The sequence below is a fragment of the Nematolebias whitei genome, chromosome 22 (genome assembly GCF_014905685.2).
Source record: "Nematolebias whitei isolate Nwh7 chromosome 22, NemWhi1, whole genome shotgun sequence".
Classification (NCBI taxonomy): domain Eukaryota; kingdom Metazoa; phylum Chordata; class Actinopteri; order Cyprinodontiformes; family Rivulidae; genus Nematolebias; species Nematolebias whitei.
The window spans coordinates 24832539-24851464 of record NC_056519.1 but is presented as its reverse complement, the minus strand read 5'-3'; the positions used below and the strand labels follow the sequence as shown (position 1 = coordinate 24851464).

General features: G+C 39.4%; 1 protein-coding gene across 1 annotated transcript in view; it reads right to left on the bottom strand.

Moving 5' to 3' along the window:
* The window catches only part of nav3 (neuron navigator 3), a 334495-nt gene extending 316351 nt beyond the window's left edge, over positions 1–18144 (bottom strand). The window contains exon 1 of the mRNA XM_037696241.1: positions 17887–18144. Within this exon, the coding sequence (XP_037552169.1) occupies positions 17887–18144 (258 nt within the window). The remainder of the gene's footprint in view (positions 1–17886) is intronic.
* Between the last annotated feature and the right edge of the window lie 782 nt (positions 18145–18926).

Below are 18926 nucleotides of genomic sequence, written 5' to 3'. Positions count from 1 at the left end.
ACTGCTTTCAGTTGTATTTGACTGTCCTTAATTCAGCAAATGAACCATTCACATCTCCTGAGTCCTTGCCTGGTTGCCTGCACCATTGGGTTCTCCAGCACCAGCCTATTGTGACAAATACACAAAACAATACGACGGTATGGAGGCTAGAAATTATGATTTAATGTTGACCATTTGTGCAACCACCAAACTGAAAAAGTTAAAATTGAATATGTTTGACACACATTTTTAAAATGTACAGTAACGCTCCACGGTTCTCATGGTAAGCTCATATTATTGTGAGATGTGACTGGTTCATTTGCTGAATTAAGGACAGTCAAATACAACTGAAAGCAGTCGGGCTTGTCTTGATGGCTATAACACTGGACTGCTTTGTGAAAGTTGGTAGTGTTTGCTTGACTAATGTATCATAAGGAATCAAATATGCATAATGTTAGTCTGAAATTCTGTTCTGAACATGAAATAATCTTGCAAACAGAACAAGTTTCCAGATCTCCCATTGCATTTTCTTGACACCTAAATAATTTTCAGCTAAAACCTGAACAGTCACCACAGCTTTTTGTACCCTTACTTTGCTGGGTCATAATGCTGGTCAAGCACTAATAAATTAATCTTGACAAAATACCGCCTATACCTGGAGCACCCCAGCAACCTTCATTGTAAAGAAAAACAAGAAGTGACAGCTGGGCAGCAGTATGACCAGAGGTGAACACATAAGTCATCAAGTAAAGATTTGTTGGATATTAGAGAGGTAATTCCCTCATATGTAAAAAGGCTGTATCTATGTCTCTTCTTTGTGTGTGATGTACAAAGTAGAAGTACTTTGTAACGTATGGAAGTGACCAGCAGAAAGATCAAAAAATACATCTGGGCAGCAGCACAGTTTGGATGCAGTTCAACATTTGGTCCAAAGCACTGACCCTCATGTGTTTTAGATATAGTCATCTTCAGGGCTAGTTGTACACAGCTGGAACTTTGTCTTGCTAACAAAGATAAAGTCCTCTATTATGCATAGAACTACTGGTAAGAAGCTGATACAGACGGACGGATGGATGGATACCACAGAATTGGAATGAGACATCAAAGTTTTAAAGCTGAAAGCTGGAAGAATCTGCTTCGAATCCAGTGCAAAAACTTGATTTTCATTCTCACTTCTGTTGCTCAGTTCAAAGGATTAGAGGCCGTGTAGCCTCTGGTCCCACAAGGATGGAATGACTTTCTTACTCCTGTTACTACAGGGGAGGACAGCTCTTTTGGCTGAATTAACCTTTTCACATGAATCACATCCTCTCCACACACAATAATTACACTCAGTCTTTTCCATTTCTCTTGACAAAAGACAAACAAATGAATTGAAATACCACACATAGGCACAGGGTGGAATCCCCTGTAGACATTGGTATTGGAAAGCACAAATACTTTACTTTTAAGGAGGCAGCTGATGTTAATTGGACAAGCTACAGGGAAATGACCTGTCAACAAGTGAGCCCTGGCACCGGCGACAAGGAACCTATTGTCATAAAATAAGACTAGTCTTTTCAGTCTTTCTTAATTATCACAGGATATTGAAGGTCAACTTGTGCTCATTTGACGAAACTTTCCAGATGAAAGAAACAACTACTGAAGGTTACCCCATGATTTAAACACTTATTGTACAATGCCAGTGTTGATTCAATGACCTTTCCATCTTAAAGACAAATTCCCTGAATATGCAATTTACTTTTATATCATGTGCATAGGGTATTTGCCAAACACAATTACACATGAAATAGAAGCTGCAAGAATAAGTGCTGTTCTATGGTATTCAATAGCAGAAATATACAGTAAATAAAATTGTCTTGTCATAAGAAAGCATTCTCAGATAAGTTGACTCTTGGTGGGTGTAAGTTTTGATAATGGTTCTGTACTTTTTGCAAACTAAACCCAACAAGCTCATTACTTCTCACAAAAACCGAGGCCAAAAGGTTGGGAGAGGAAACGAGCAGAGTTTTTAAAAGAAATCTCGAAGGATGCATCACCACGAAAATGCAAGGTTGCTAATGCTTGTAAGAGCTTTCACATGGGAGTAACAACCACAGCCTGTAAATAAAACTAAACTCTAATATGTGGTGGGAGACTTGTTCTGTGAGAAACTCTGCTCCAAACAGGAAAGGTTTATTGACCAAGGTGGGAGGCTGCTAGAAAGAGGAAAGAGAAATGAAATTGAGAGGGTGCTTCCTATGATGCGGTCAAGGACAAGTTGTAAAAATCCAACACCCATGGACGACAACAGTAACTACACTTATGGGCAATCATAAGGACATGTCAGTTCTGGGAGATTTAATAGTCCAATTTTACCTTTAACACAGATACAGTACATTAGTGCAGTAATTCTTTAACATTTTTACAGGTACTACCCTAGGAATACTGCATAAAAAGTGGAAATACTGTACAGAAAACAAAACAAACAAACGACGTACATCCATCCATAAACCTGGAATTGAAAATGTCAAAGGTTGGCCGTAAACAGTCATTTTAAACACTTTCTAGTTGGGGAAATCATATTTTAGCCAAATTGTGACCAATTGACATCTGTCAATAAATGCAGACAATGCAATGATCTGTCTGATATTTAATTTAATTATTTTTTATTGGGTTTATAATAAAATAAAATTCATAAATAAACCTCATATAATGTGGATTTTGTTGTTTAGAGTTGTGTGCATGGATTTCACAAAGTATTACGACAATAACATACAGTCATAATCCATTGTTTTCTAAAAGTCACAATAAATTTGAAGCTTTAATAAAAATTTGTGTCAAACCCATGATTTGCCTATGACAAAAAAAAAAAGTTTATTTTTCTGTTTGTATTTGATACTGTTTGCTTAAATTCCCCTTAATTTTGAATACATTTTTATAAATTCACATGAATTTCTTAAAGTCCCAGAAGTTCCCATAATGCCCATACAAAGCTGTCAAATTGGATTATTGCAAAAATGTCTTTCCATGGAACAGTTTTGGGGAAATTATCAGTAATTCACTGGAAATTTTTCACACCTTTGCAATTCTACTTGCACCACAGTCTGAAAGTTATGACATTTGTGCATTGTAGTTGTGCATGAAGGGATTTTTTTTTTAATCACCAGATGTGTCAGAACTTTGACATTATTTAAAACTTAAATTAGAATCTTAGAATGTCAAGTTTGACAACCACTGCCATAAGAAAATCTGTACAACAAAACAAAACAGCACCAGGAGGAAACTAACAAGACTAATGATAGTTATATGGAGATGCAATAGATAGAGACTAGATAAACTAACCATGTTCTTATTTCAGGTAAGTAACTGATAAAATAGCAGGATGAGATTCTCATTAAAAGAAGGAATTGATGCTTGGTATTTGGAGTTTTATCCCACTGAGCCCACCCGGTAGTCTAACACACATGGTGCTTTCAGGCAATTTGAGCAAAAAGATGTAAAGTTTTGTGAGAAATCCCTGAAAGAAAAACACCGCTAAGGATAAAAATACTGGAAAATGAGAAAGCATTGATTTCCGTTCATTTTATTAGCTCCTAAATAAGACTTTCTCAGACATGAACACAAAAGAAAAAATAATCGGGCTGGTCTGTATTTAAAAAAGAAAGGAAGCAAATGTGAACAAAAATGCCGATTTCTGAGTAATTATCTGAAATGGGAGGGCTAACCAAACCAAAATAACATGTGCTCACCATGTTAAACGCCCTGTTAAAGCTTTGCCAAGGTAAATTAATAATAAACCACCACCCATTATTAAACAAAACAGCTTTTTATGTAGCTGTGTGCACCTCAGGGTTAGTTTATTGTCTATTTATCAAAAACAGGCAGCCAGAAACTGAAAACCAATGATGGGAGATTGATTTTCTTTTCAGTAACTTTTGGTTTTATACAGATTAAGACAGTCACATCAGTTTAAATACACACCAGCAGATATGGAATGCAAAGTTAAGTATTTTATCATTATTTAAAGGATGTTCTGGACATTTTAATGTGTGTTGGTCGAAAAAACAAGAATTGACGTCTTACCAACAGCCTCTGATTGGGAGAAAAAAGGTTAAACTATGACCTTGTTAATGAGCTAACAGCTAGCCAAAATGCAGCTAAGCCCAAACTTGATTGTTTTCTTTTTAGAACTCCTTTTTTTCCTTCTTCTTTCGGCTGCTCCGTTCTTCAGGGGTCACCACAGCGAACTGAGTCGCACAAAGACTTGGCAGTTATTTTTATGCCGGATGTCCTTCCTGACATGGCCACAGACCATCGAGCTACCACAGCCCTCTGTATGGAGCACAGAGCTACTATCTTGGGCACCCGGGGGAGCAGATGGTGGGGGTTAAGGGCCTTGCTCAAGAGCCCAGAGTGGGGCAAATGAGGGTGAAGGCAGGTGTGGGTGTTTCACCAATCCCACCCACAATTTGATGTTGTCTGTACTGAGAGTTGAACCATTGATCTTCCGATCACAGGCACACCTTCTCTAACCTCTGTGCCAATTTGCAGAAATTCAGTATGATAGTTTCTACAAAACAAAGTACAAAGTATGTGTGTCCCAAAAGGCACCACGACTGGAGAAGCACTATTAGAAAATACATTTGAGTTACTACCAAGTGCTAGAGTATGCAGTGAATGTCTTTGTGAGAGTTCCAGTTATTCTTTGATTTTCTCCATTTTAACTTGTCGGTAAATAATTAATAATTACTGCCCTTTCTTAAGATGCAGCACTATCAGTACAGCTTGGGGTCCACTTCCAACAGGATTTTTTAAATTTCTGCTAAAATTAACATCCATCCTTCTTTCTTTTTCCTTTGCTTCTTCCTTTTTGGGTCACGGGGACCACTCGTGTCCATGTTCAGCCTACCACTGAGGCAAGGACACCCTGGACAGGTCTCCAGTCCATCACAGGGACACATAGACAAACGAGACAAACAACCATTCACTCTCTCACTCACACCTAGAGACAATTTAGAGTTACCAATCAGCCTAACATGCATGACTTTAGTCTGTGGGAGGAAGTACCTGGAGAAAATCCACCCATGCATGGAAAGAACATGCAAACTCCACCCAGAATGGCCCTCCGGACGGGATCTGACCAAGTGACCTTCTCGCTGAGAGGCAGCAGTTCTACCAACTGAGCCACCATACTGCCCTAACAAAATAGACAAAAATAATAACTTTTGTGATGCTTTTAAAATTGGTGCTTTTAAAAGATGATAGCAAACCATATTAATCTTAGCTACATTCTTGGCCTTTTAATGTGACTCTAATGTGGCTCAGAAGTACCAAGGATCATTTGAAATCTGTTTTGTAGCTGATCTAATGCTGCTGTGTATGACATTAGTCAGGACCACAGAGTCTACCTACTTGACATAACATCAGCGACTGTGCTTCCTATAGAAACACAGACACGCCATCAGAGCTTGTTAGCATGTGTTACAGTATACATTAGCTAGTTTGCGCCTTGTACATACATGGTAAAATATTTTGGCACCAAGTGTCTAGGCTCATCCAGATGTTCCCCTCCAGCTGCCTGAGTCATGTCTGGTGCAGAGACAGTGAAGATAATAGCAGGGGACTTGGAAAAGAGAAGGAATACGCAAGCCTTTCTTCCAACGAAGGAAGAGTTATCAGTGACAGCTGGAGAGATGGGAAGTGACCAGGTGTGAGTTACCTCTCCCTTCTGCTTTATCCATTATATATACTCATAATCATAGAAGGAAAAATAAACTGACAAAGAAAGCGAGCTGTTTGGGAGGTAGTGGTAAAGGTAAAAGGAAAATACCAGTAAGGGAGTTGGGAGGAATGGAATGAGACAAGTTCCAGTCAGTAGAGACTCACATAGGAATGCAGGCAATGGGGAAAAGGAAGAAAGACAGTGGCTGAAGGTGTACTGGAAAAATAAACTGATGGAAAATGTGAAGAGAAGGGACATAGAGACAAATCTATCCCCACACACTAAAATATATTGGTTGTGCTTTTGAGACAGTTTTCTCTACAGGGTTGTGTGACTTTCTCTTAAATTAGTTCAGCTATCTAGAAGCGACACAGAGTAGTCACTGCTCCTCCACATCGTGAAAAACCAGCTGATGTAGTTAGAACGTCTGGTAAGGATGTCCCCTGAACTCTTCTCTATGGAGGTTTTCCAGGCATGTCTGACAGGGAGGAGATCATGGGGAAGACCAAGGACATACTGAAGAGGCCATGTATCTTGGCAAGCCTGGGAACACATTGGAGTCCTCCCAGAAGAGCTGGAAGAGGTGGTTGTGGAAAGAGATATCAAGGCCTCCCTGCTCAAGCTGCTGCCCCGAGACCTGACTCCAGAACAAGTGGAAGATAATGGATGGATGGTTGTATGGCTGTATGTATGTATATATATATGTATGTATGGACGGATGGATGGATGACTTTACTAATATAACCTTAAATTGTAAGTGGCAGGTATCTTTAAGAAAGGTCTCTGAAATCAAGTTGTGTGTCCGGATACAAAGTTTTACAAAAACGTTGACAAGAATTTCAGTCTCACTCATTAATGCTCATCTCTGAATCGTAGAAGCAGATGATATTTTTGTCTGTGTTTGTTTGTCTGTAATGTTAGCAAAATATCTCAGGAATTACTTGACAAATATTAACAAAACATGAGATTGTGCACAACTTTGATTTCAAGGTTCAGCCAAAAAACAGTTAAAACTGTTATTTCTCAACATAAGATGGTTTTAAATAGAAACTCAGGCATGAAAGGAATGCTGGGCCTTTAATTCTCACTGCAGTTTTTTTTTCTTCTTGTTTTTGTCATACTTATGATTCTTTTGTTGCCAATCTGAAAAAGTTTGTTCCTCCTGCTGTATCAGCATAGCAGCTGAAGGTCAAAAAGTCTGTGGTCTGCTCCGCCAATCAGAAATAATGTGTTAACAGGGGTGAATCTCCGCAGCTCTAGTCTCCTGATCCAAGCTATAAATATGGCAGGGGTATTTTTCTAACACATAATTCTGAAGCATGAGATTATCAAATTAAACCAAGGAATACAAAAACCAAGATCACCTTACCAGATGTTGCAGCTATCAGTGGCATACTGTAATTCACTCACATATATAAATACATATACATATTTGCTGGGATCTCTGAATGACCACTGGATAAAAATTTGGAAAAGATTTGAAGCAATATAATCCTTTCCGATGCCCTCTTTCCCTCCCTGTGCTTGTGCATTTTGTCTGACACGCACTATATCACCGCCTTCCAGCCCACAGGGAGTCAGCTGCTGGCCGGAGTGTTTAAATCTTGGAGGGAGAACACACAGAGCGGCCGGTGTTTACAGAACAGACACACTGGTTAAAAATACTCTCTCCTGAAAAGTACAGTCACAGCCTGGAAACACCAAGAAACTGAAGACTTACTGCAACACACATCCAAGCACATGGCTGTAACGGAAAGAAATTCCCGCAGAAATGAAATGTCTAGCTTTCTTTCGAGGAATGCATATCACCCGCCGCCTTTCATGTAAGAATTTGAACCTCAGATCAACTTACTGGTATGTTGGGAAAGGAGTTGTAGCCGTATGGGTCTAACTCTGCACAATCTTGTGCAATATCGTGAAATGTCACACTCAATGTGTTAGGAATGACCCTCAGTTACTCAAACACCACATTTCTACTCACTGTTTGTAAAATGGACTGAATTATTGCCATTTTTTAGTTGAATAATGTTAACTGTGGCAGCCTTCTTGATCTGGTTTGATTCCAAAAGCACATCAGTAGTACTTTGTAGATGTACATCTGATGATTACTTTCTGTGAGTTTCATTACGCTTCATCCAGTAGTTCATAATTTTTGCAAACCAACAAATCCGGTTGACTCAAACAGTTAATGCTAAAGTTTCAAATAAAAATCTTGCACAAGAAGAGGCCCTGCAATTGGTTCCAATGGACCACATTCATTACAGAAATCTCACCTCTGAACAGACAAGGATGCTTGACTTGTGAATCACAAGTAAAGTGGTTCATATGAACCATTTTGAGTTGTGTTCACTTACAACATTGTCATATTACAGACAGTCTTACTGTGTCTGTGACAGCAGTCGCCGTGTTTCCTCTACCGTTATACAAGGAGGGTGCCCCACCCTGTCAACAGAACCGAGCGCTCCGTCTACCGAACTGCCCCCACCCCCCGACAATTGCCGGCACTGACGTAGCACTAAGCTAATGGCACGCAATACAGATGCGCTAGCTAAAAGCTACTGATGTAGCGTTCTGCTCCTTCATGCATCACAAAAGTACAAAAGTAGCACGGGCCTCTAACGACCCCCCAATTGACAAAAATCCTCAAAGAGATGAGTGCCCTGCCAAGGCAAGTGACCTAGGGGAAACACTGCAGTGTATGATAAAAGTTAGCACTTGATTAACTTTTGCTTTTTTTCCCCTCTGTTTAGCGTTAGCAAATCAATTTTTTATTAGTTAGAAAATTAGCACTTAGCAAAGCTAATATTTTGGCAATTGCTAAACTCACATGCAAATCACTTGCCCTCTCTTCCCTCTTGAGTGTCAGTTGGATCTTGATTTGGTCCAAGTGAGAGAAGTTTTCATTTACGGTACTTAAAAAAAATAATTAAAAAAATTCCACGAAATGTCCATAAAGACAGTCTGTCTTTATGCTATGTCCCATAAAGACATGAGCTTTGAGAAATGAACCAAGTACCACGGGATTAAGACAAGGCTTGGAGCAGAACTAAGCTGCATTGTTGTAAAGTGCAACACATTAAAAGCATGATGGACCTTGTATTATCTTTTAAAACATGTCAAATTAATCCAGTTTATCAGTTCTTGTTGTGGTTGAGTCATCACTAAGTATTCTTCAAAATAGCTGCAAAGCCAGCATTCCTTTTCACATGTCGACCGTTTCGACTGTTACTACCTTAATGTACTGTAAAGTACAGTTGCCATACCCCTTTTCAAAAAGACATCAACAAAAAATGAAGACAAGAAGAACCTCCCACAAGGCCCACCTAGAGAAAGAATGACATTTACTCACTCAGAGGGTCACTGAATCACCACAGAACTGTCTCTCTATGAATGAACACATACTGTTGCTGGAAGAGTATCAGGGCAGAACAAGAGATACAACAAACCAAGAAAATACACAAGAGATCCTGATTATGCTCTGCAGTCATCAGCAAACCCCCCCATACACACACACACACACACACACACACAAAGAATCAACAGGATGTGTTCTTTAAGTGGGCAAGCGTGTCTGGCACTCGTTTGGACTTCCGGTAAACACTTACGTACTTTCCAGACTAACATTTTGCAAACAGAGGCCTGCAAAAATAGCAGCCTATAACAGTCCTGACTTGTGTATACAAAGAGCATTTTTAAGTTAAAGACATATATAAACAAACAGATAAATTTGTTGATACACTTAAACAATAATCAAATTCATAATAATGCAAGTAGCCAGTCTTGTCAGTTTTGTCTCATCTCAGAATCATCTCAGAAACTTTTGAGCTTGTCAGCAAATATTTTGATCAAATCCTGTTTTGTTTTGTTTTTGTGCATTTTTCTGTCAATAGTGGAGTCCTTCTGAGTATTCTTCCATGAAGCCTATTGTGATTCAAAATGTGACAGATGGTGCAATCAAAAGTGAGGCGCCTTGACCTTGGCACACAGCTTGAAGGGTTTTGAATGTTTTTCTTTAGCTCTTTTATTACCAGCTGCAATACCCAACTGCTTAACCTGGGGTCGCATTTTCTTTTGCATCCACATCCAGGGAGGTTGTCTACAGTTCCATGAACCTTATAATTCTTAATGTTATTCATGAATTCACGAATGAGAGCAAAAGTACTGTAATTCAATATACTGGTAACCATCTGGTATTTCCTAATCTGTCATATAATTAATTAAAGAATGTGATTCAAAGTTCAGCTCTTCTCTAAAATCTCAAAGTCACTTGAGGCTGTTTTATCTGGACTTCTTCCAGAACTCTTGATGCTTATGATAATTTTGTACCCACAACAGCAGCAGTCCATTAAAACGCAGCCGACTCACAAGCACTCATAGACAGTCTGTCACCCTGCAGCGCCACTGGCAGTGACTGATGAAGAAAAACAGGAAGAGCACGTCTCACCTTGTTCATATCTCCATCAGGAAATGTAATTAGGAGTTCTTGTCAACTCCAAATTACAAGGAGATTGAGATGAGGCCTCTGATGAGTGCAGGTGTTACACAAAATTCCAGACATACAAAGCTTACACTGCTGGCTGCTATTGTTGCTTTGAGCACTGTATGGTTAGCTTTAGCTTGACAAGCTAGACATAGGAACACAGAAAAAGCATAAAATGTTAGGCATTTACTGCATATTGTGTGTTCCCAGTTGTAGATTTACATCCAATTATTACTTTCTGTAGGTTTCATTAAAATCTTCCCAGTGGTTTATGACATATTTTACTGACAGACTGGATTCATTTCGACAATTTATGCCAAAGTTTTAAGCAGAGCTCTTGCGCAATATGTAGTGTTTGGAGTAGGTATTAGAGAAGAACACAAAAATACTTATTTACTGTATTTATACCTAAAAGTCATAACATATAAATCCCATTCATTTATATTAATATCTATATTAAACTGGTGTTACACGCGGTTTGAAGATGGCAACAATCCCATTCCGTCATGGCTCCACTTGCAGAAGCTGCTAGCTCATTAGTCTGAACTAATCTCTAATGCTCCAGGCTTTATTCGCTCAAAAGGCTATCTAAATTGAGAAATACGTTATTTGTTCATAAACTTTCTAAAAATCCCCACTTCAAAAGATCAGAATGAGTCCCAAGTCAACATTCACTCTATTGTTTTCCTGTTTATATTTTTACTGTACATTTTTGCTAATTGCTTCGGCATACTTTATGCTTTTTTACCCATTCATATATCAAAATGCACTGCTCAACTGGGAATAGTGTGCTGTGGAGCCCGATCGATATATCAGTAGAGATGGTAATTTAGGCTGACATAGACGTTTGGCGACCTATCGGTATCTGTGATAATTGACCCATTATGTGGCAATATAAATTTCATCTACCTTTCACTCCTAAAATGCTGGCAACCAGCCGTACAATGTATCCAGCAGAGGGTGCATGAAGACTACTTTCAAGTCATGGCCGTTAACTTTAAGTTTCACTTTCACATTCAGCACAGACAAAGCAGGGAGCAATACTGTGTAGAGTATTTTGCTGAACAGAGCATGTTAAGTTTATTTTAACTGATTTGTAAAATTTTAAAAAAATCAACAATAATAAATTCCCTTCAATCCTCCAACCTGCTTGTCATAGTGGCGTGCCTCTCAAGTTAGCAAGCTAGCAGCATTTAGACAACTTAGCATAGGCTATTTCCTTGTAAAACTTTATCCAGTACAATAAAACTAACGTAGAGGAAAAATATATATCAGTGTTAGTAACTTTATCTTTGTCGTCCTCAATAAAATGCATTGTCTGAAACCTTTACGTTTCTGCAAAGGAAAAAAAATGGAGCTGCGATCAATTCGAATTAGACCTTCACCATACATGACTGACTGTTCAAACAACATACCGGGAAGGGCTTTTCTTTAATTTATATTTATGTAACACACTTGATAACTTTAAGGTGAATAGTGGAGGATAGAAAATGTGAATGCACGTTAGGAAGACTGTTTTCATGACCAGTGCACCACTTGTACACCTACTGTGGATCTACAGACAGCATGGATCTGATTAGCTTAGCTTTATTGTTGATAACAGCTAAATTAACAAGTCCTGTTCCACTCGCTGTTTACTGAGATTCTTGGGGGTGGACAAAGCTTAAAATTTTTCACCCATTATATCCATTATTGGCGGTCGCCTTCCCCTCTCAATATCAGTATCGCGATAGCCCAAATTTCCATATCGGTCGGGCTCTAGTGTACTGTGACTTTGAGCATCTTTAACTTTTAAGCTTTTTGAATTATTTACCTCTATTTACAAAAAAAAAAGAAATGCATTGAGAACTTTTCAGTTCTTTCAAACCCTTTTTTTCCCTCTGAAATCACCTTCAGTATAATCTGTCTTTTTTTTTGTTGTTGTCTTCCTACGATCCTTTTAGCCTTTAGCTACTGTCTGGCTAATTTAGGTTATTACCAAATTGTATGAATGTGGATTCAGCACACACCTGATGACTGTAATGGAATAATAGATGTGTGAAAAAATAAAATAATTGCACAGCTACAGCTTTAAATAATACTATATTAGCTTCATCTGATTTTGATCACATCCTAGTTTAACCTCGTGTGTGGAGCTTAACTGTGCCCTTTCCACTTCGTTACACAGAGCGGTAGCTGTGTGCAACAGTCCAGCGCACTCACAGATGGAGCCAGAGTGCTGCAGTCATTCATTAAAAATTGTCACTTTTTTTTTTTACAACCATTACATGTGCTAAACATGAACCTGCCAACCCACACAGAGCAAAGGGCTCTCCATTGCTGCAGACTGGATTTGTTAGGGAAGAGTTTGTCCAAAGATTATTTTAGACTTTTCCCCTGGATGTTCTAAAAACAGCATCAGGACCGCTATCAAAAACAACTAGTTCTACACCAAGGTAAAATCGCCACTTCCTGTTGGCTGATAGCTTCAACACCATTATTTATTTTCATGGATGTGCGCTATAATCATTCTGTAGAGTTTGAGGGACTACCAGAGTACTTTGATGTTCAAACTTTCAATTTTGTTTATAATGTAGTCTATTATAGACTTTTAGCTGTATATATTGCATAACTGCATGTTGGCAACAGTTGTAAAGGTAATTATCGCCCAAAGGAAAGAGGACTAAAGTTTATTGTTTTTTTCCATGTCCATCACAGCCGAGCAATGTTACAGTTTTACTGATATTGTGCAAAAAATTTTGGTACGGTAGCAGCTTGGTCAACACAGTCCATATTTTAATAGATTATGTCATTAACTCATTGGTGTCAGAAGCATATGTATGTATGGGGGATACATTGGTGTGTGTACATGTGTGTGTCTCTGTGTGGGGGTGGTAGTGGTGGGGGGGTTCTGGGGTCCTCCCCCATAAAATTTTCAATAAAGTAGATACCATTTCCTGCATTCTGGTGTATTTTAATGGTCTGTTAAACATCAATGTTTCCTTACATAAATAAACACTTGATTCAATAACTATTTTAGAGAGTAGCCTGACCAACAGCTGCCCCTGTTGACAACTGACGCACTAGATAAGATGCTACAGACACAGTGCTCTGCTTCTGTCATGCATCTTAACCCCCAACCCTCACCCTGGTCAACAATTGCCGGCACTAACGCAGCTCTAAGTTTTTGGGTTACTGTTACCAGGTCAAAATCCAAGTTGGTTGCCACCATAAATGTATATTTGTAAACCGTGTGAGCTGGGTAACTAAAAAATGTGCAACGTGCTGACTTCTATTTTGTTGTGTGACTACATCTTTGCATAAGAAATGTCACTATGAAAATTTGGTTGCCAAGTCAAAATCCAAGATGGCCACCACCATATTTATATGTAAACCAGTTACCTCAATCATTAGAGGAAGCTATGCTTTCTAGTTCTGGTATTGCTTACAAGTATACTTTCCTCAAATGATTGGGGAGGTTCAACATTAATCTATAGGTCATCCATTGGTCACTCCCTGGCTTCGCCATTGTGCCAGGTCGTAGATAAAATAAAACCGTCTACTTGCAAGATTCCATAGCCCTGCATTGCCTCAAACAGGCACAAAAAAAAAATAAAAAATACATCCCTTTCATCTTTATACACATTGAACCTCGTACCCACTTAAATATCCAGCAACAAAAACATTAAGGTTTACAGTAGGGGTGTAACATCGATTTACATAGATATATCAATTAAATAATTAATTATTCAATTATATTGTGGCAAAACTAAAACATCGATTCACATAGTCATCTTTAAAATACGATTTTATTTTGAAATTCCCAAGGCACGTCTGTGTTACTATTTCCATGCGTGGCTGCGCTCTGGGCTGCCTCAGCGACACGAGGCAGAAAACACAGATAATGACATTCACTCTTAAATCAACTGTGTGGAAATATTTGTGATTCCAACAGAAGAATGGCTCAACAGTCAAAACTCATGTCGCATGCAACAGGTGCCAGCGTGAGTTCAAATACTCGGAAACACAACAAATTTGTCCGTTCACATGAAGAAGAAACATGTCATTGATAGCCATGCTATGTAAGCTCAATATATATTTTGTTTATTTATAACTGAAAGGTAATCTGGGCAGTTTTAAGTTAATTGGTTTAAAAAAATGCACTTCAACATGAGAAATGTGAGACTAAACTGAACAGGACATTTATTTTAATTTTTTCATTAATTAAGTTTTTTTTTTTTTTTTTTTTTTTATTGAAATGCCTGGCGCCTGTAATAACAGAAATAAAATGGTTAAATCATATTTTAACTGTTTTTTGTCAATTTATTTATACGTAAATGAGATTGGCATTTAATATCACAATATCTTGATCACAGACTTGTGAATTGAATAGAATCGAAATCGTATCGTGACCGACTTTGTGATATCGAGAAAAATCGTATCGTCATTCAAATCAATATAATATCGTATTGTGGTGTAAGAATATGTTCTGTTCTGGAGCAGGAAAAGGAGGAGCAGTTGTCTTCCATTTCAGAAGGTTTATTTTACATGTAAAGTACAAGATCACCAGCCCTGGGCCATTGTAACTCCACCATGCGGTCACGAACAATGGCCCCGAACGTAAACAGACAACCCATCTTCTTCAGAGCTCGGCCACACCTCCTGGAGTCATCATCACCATCAGCGAATGGGAGGTCCTACTCTTACCGTGTGACCCAGCTCTCAACCAATAATATCTCACCATCTTGTGTTCTATAATGGGTGGGTGCGTGAATGTTGGGAGTTGTAGCTGAAACTACATTTTCTACTGGAAATGGAATCAGATCATGTTTTAACACAATATCATTCTAAATATCAAAACAGGATACATATATCTAGACATTTCATTAAGTTAATATATTATCTGATAAAATTATATTTCAGTGGTAAAGTTGGTGATTTACACCCCTAGTTTACCAGTGTTTGCATTTCCTGTTCCAATCCAGTCCTGAAAAACACTCATCTCGAAAACTACAAACATTCACTATTCAGATCTCTTGGCGTTAGGGGACATCGGCGTACCGCTTGTTAATGTGAGTTGTTTGGGTCAAGTCCTTGTGTGACTAATATTTTTTTGCTGACTGGATAGTTGGAATTTTCCAGCTCATTTACAAAAAAGTTGGGGATGTGGAGGGGGGAGAGGGGGGGGGACTTCAACTCCAAGAAACACCAGAGGATGTGTTCAATTTCAGGCAAACAAGCCAACACATGCTAGCACTGTTATATATATGGAGATGGTGGTTGCAGCACAAACAAGCAGGAACTCACATACTGCATTCGTGCACACACAAAACCATACAACCCACACTAACCAAGGTGTGTTGGTTATTGTTTCCTCCACCTTCAGTCCCTTTTGTTTCTAAAAGTCACAGGAGTAAAGACACTACACAATTAGACAGACTAATTAGGCCTCCATGCCACCCATTCCATAACCCCACAGACAGGTCGGGGCAGGCACAAGACTTCCTCTTTCCTGGGAGCTATCCAACAACTTGAACAATGGAGCAGTGCACTGATTGCACTTTTGAGGGAATTTAGCTAATGCTCTGTCAATAAACTGCTGGAGTTGTGTAAACCACTAACAACATAAAGCGTCACAGAGCAACACGCTTGCACAATCTGACAAACTATCAATTTTAATTAGGAAGACAAGAAGAAGCTGGAATTTCCACTCCATGATGACAAATCGATACTGACACAAACAGAGTCCGCATTCATCATCTTTAATCTTGAATCAAGGAAAACCTTCAACAGTCACATTAATAAACTTAAAAATCCAGCTGTCATAACAAGTCGTTAGCTCTGCAGCAGATTAATGATGACCCCTCACAGCTCCGTGCTCAGTCTGAGTCACCCTGCAGGCAGGTTGTGGAGGATTTACAGGCCAGACCTACGCTTTGATGTCTTTTTCCCTGGCTTTCCATTAGGTAAACAGGAAAAATCAGCAGCTTTGTTCCATAGAGGAAGTTTAAGTGGCCCAAAAAAAAAAGAATCAAGGGTAAAAACTAATAACCTCTTTTCAGTGAACTGGCAGAACAGCTGGTGAGGGGAAGAGGGTCGACAAACTGACGGAGCGGGAACGTTTCAGTTTGTGCTTTGACAGCTCTGAAAGTGGGCTGGGCCGCTGAGCTGCTCAAACTATCTGGCGGGAAGGTTTGAACTTTTTTCCCCTCACTATAGTCCAACCCTGCTTCCTCTGTTGCAGATATGGAAAATGCACACATCATTTTGAAAGGTAAAGCCCCTAAAACATTATCTTTAGGATTCACCTTCATTACTTTACAACATAGTGAGAGTATTAGAAGTATTGCACATGAACTAAGTCAGCCATGTTCATTTATCTGAAGTGTGTTTTAATGAGAAGTGGCCCGATTTCTGGTTGCAGCGCATTCCACAGGCTTAAAAGCCATGTTGTCTAAACCATCACATTTTTCTGTCATACTGCTCCGGATGAATGCAAAGTTTTTCTGTGGTATCATTTGTCTGCAAAATACTAATTTCATTTTCTTACATTCAATTTTAAAAAATCATGTAGCACATTTTAAAAATTAATTTTGATTACTGTATCCAATAGTGCTTCGGCTCAAGTTTATTGTATGGCCAAACTCATACCCACCTACGACAACAGCTTACCACAAAAAACAATGACTTTATTCATATTAGATTATAAATTGTGATTTGTACTCTTTCATTTGGCCCCCATTCACGACGACAACTATGTTACTGCATAAAAAATCAGCCAGGATATGAAAGGCCTTGTAGGGTCTAAATGAGGTCTTTGGGCACAAATAAAAAAACAAAGTTGGCTTTACATCTTGTGTAATAGAGCTGGCGGGTTGTGGAGGGCCTTCAGCATATGCAAAATCTTTGTAGCAACTTTGTGTGGGTTTATAATTGTAGTGGTAGAATATCTGTGTTCTGGGGCCAGCGTGCCTAAAGCCTGCACACATCAGTGTGACTCGGTCGTCTAACATTTGAAACATCACTGGCCTCATGTCTTGATTATGACTGTGGTTGTGAAAAGATATGGCAAACAACCTTGTGCAAATGTGACACTTGTGGCAGGATTCTCACAAGATCTCCTGGTTCATAGCTATGAGTCATTCCAGGGCAGGTGTTTGAGAGCACGGTGAGGGTGCAAGAGAAGACCTATTTTGTGAGTACTAAGAGCATAGCAACATTGTGCATTCATTCTGAAAGTGATGTTCCAGATTTGTAGCAATCCAGCCTTGTTCTAACAGGCTACATAGGTTGAAGGGTAATGGAGTCTTCATCCTGTGTTAATGGGGGGTTAGTTACCCTGGTCAGGCAAGTTTGAACATTACTGGACTTGTCAATAAACACAAACAACCCCTAAAGTAATTTGCTCTAGCACCAGAGCAGACCATGTGCAGATATGGGTAGGAAGATGAGATAAGATGCAATCCACAATCCATGACTCATCCAGTTTCCTCAAATTGATAACCAACAACCAGCGGTGCTGTCCTACCACAGCGCACGACTCATCACTGTTTGAATCTCTGGTTCAGAGAAAGACTAACACTTGCTCAAACCAGGAGGGGACAGAGAGCAGGGCTGTGTCAACGAGAGAAAGTCTTCGAATCCAGACACTGCCAGCTCTTTCATCCCTGACACATGTGGGGTCACAGCTTCTTACACACAGATCCGTCAAACTGATGCACAACAAGTGTTCATCTTCACTCACCTTGCAGATCTTACTCTCCTCTGTCTCTGATCTGGACTTGCCTTCTGGCATCTTCCCCTGCTGGTACTGGGACTTGACTGACAGCTGGCAGTTGAGTCCCGGAGCCCCGTCATTTGCCTTGAGTTCCTGCTGCTGGGTCATGAGGCTCTGCAAGGTAGCGGCTCTGACAGCATTGGGGATGGGGAGGGCTGTGTGCACCGGCTTGGTGCCCACCACAGAGGGTTGCCTTAGCTTGGAAGCTACACCAACTACTGGCATTGCAAAAAATAATAAAACCACTCCAATGGATTAAGAGCTTTAAAAAGGAACTGACAAAAACTGAGTCATCTGCAGTTTTTCTTTTTCTGAGGTCTGCTGCAAAGAGGGGAGGAAGAAAAATGCTAAACAAAAAAGGACAAAAAGAGGGGAAGACAGCAGTTTCCTCTCAGATTGAGAGGGAAGCAACTGCTCTCATTCTGTGGCCTGCTGTGAGCCGAACTCACAGAAACTGAGAGAGTTTCTTGTTCTTCATGTTGACTCCCTCCTCCTTCTCCTCCCACATGCAGCACAGCTCCCTCCCCTTCCCTCCTTTCCCACCCCTACTGTCAGAAGTGCACCACAGAGAACAGTTCAAGGGGGTGTGAACTCCTCTGGAAGGTACAAACAGCAGCATCCAAAAAAAACTGTGATTACAGAGACCTGGTTTCCTGTGCTTTCTGTGTGTGTAGCTATGTGTGTGTGTTTATTATGATGAACACTAGGAATAGACACACTCCTGCACAAAAAAAAAAAGAAAAGAAGAACGAGTTGTTTATGAGCATGAACATTTTTGGGTGGGGGGATCCTCATTTGGCTAGCTATTAGCCTAGCCTGGATGAAGACTTTTTGCCTCTTTCTCCTCACTTTGTGCTCCATGACTGATGTTAGACACTTCAAACTAAAAGATGATAATTTTTCAGAAAATTTTCACTGATACTGAGCAAATATTTGCAGGGATATTAGCTTAAAGTGACATAATTTTGTAATACCCAAAAAGTTGGAGTTATATATATATATATATA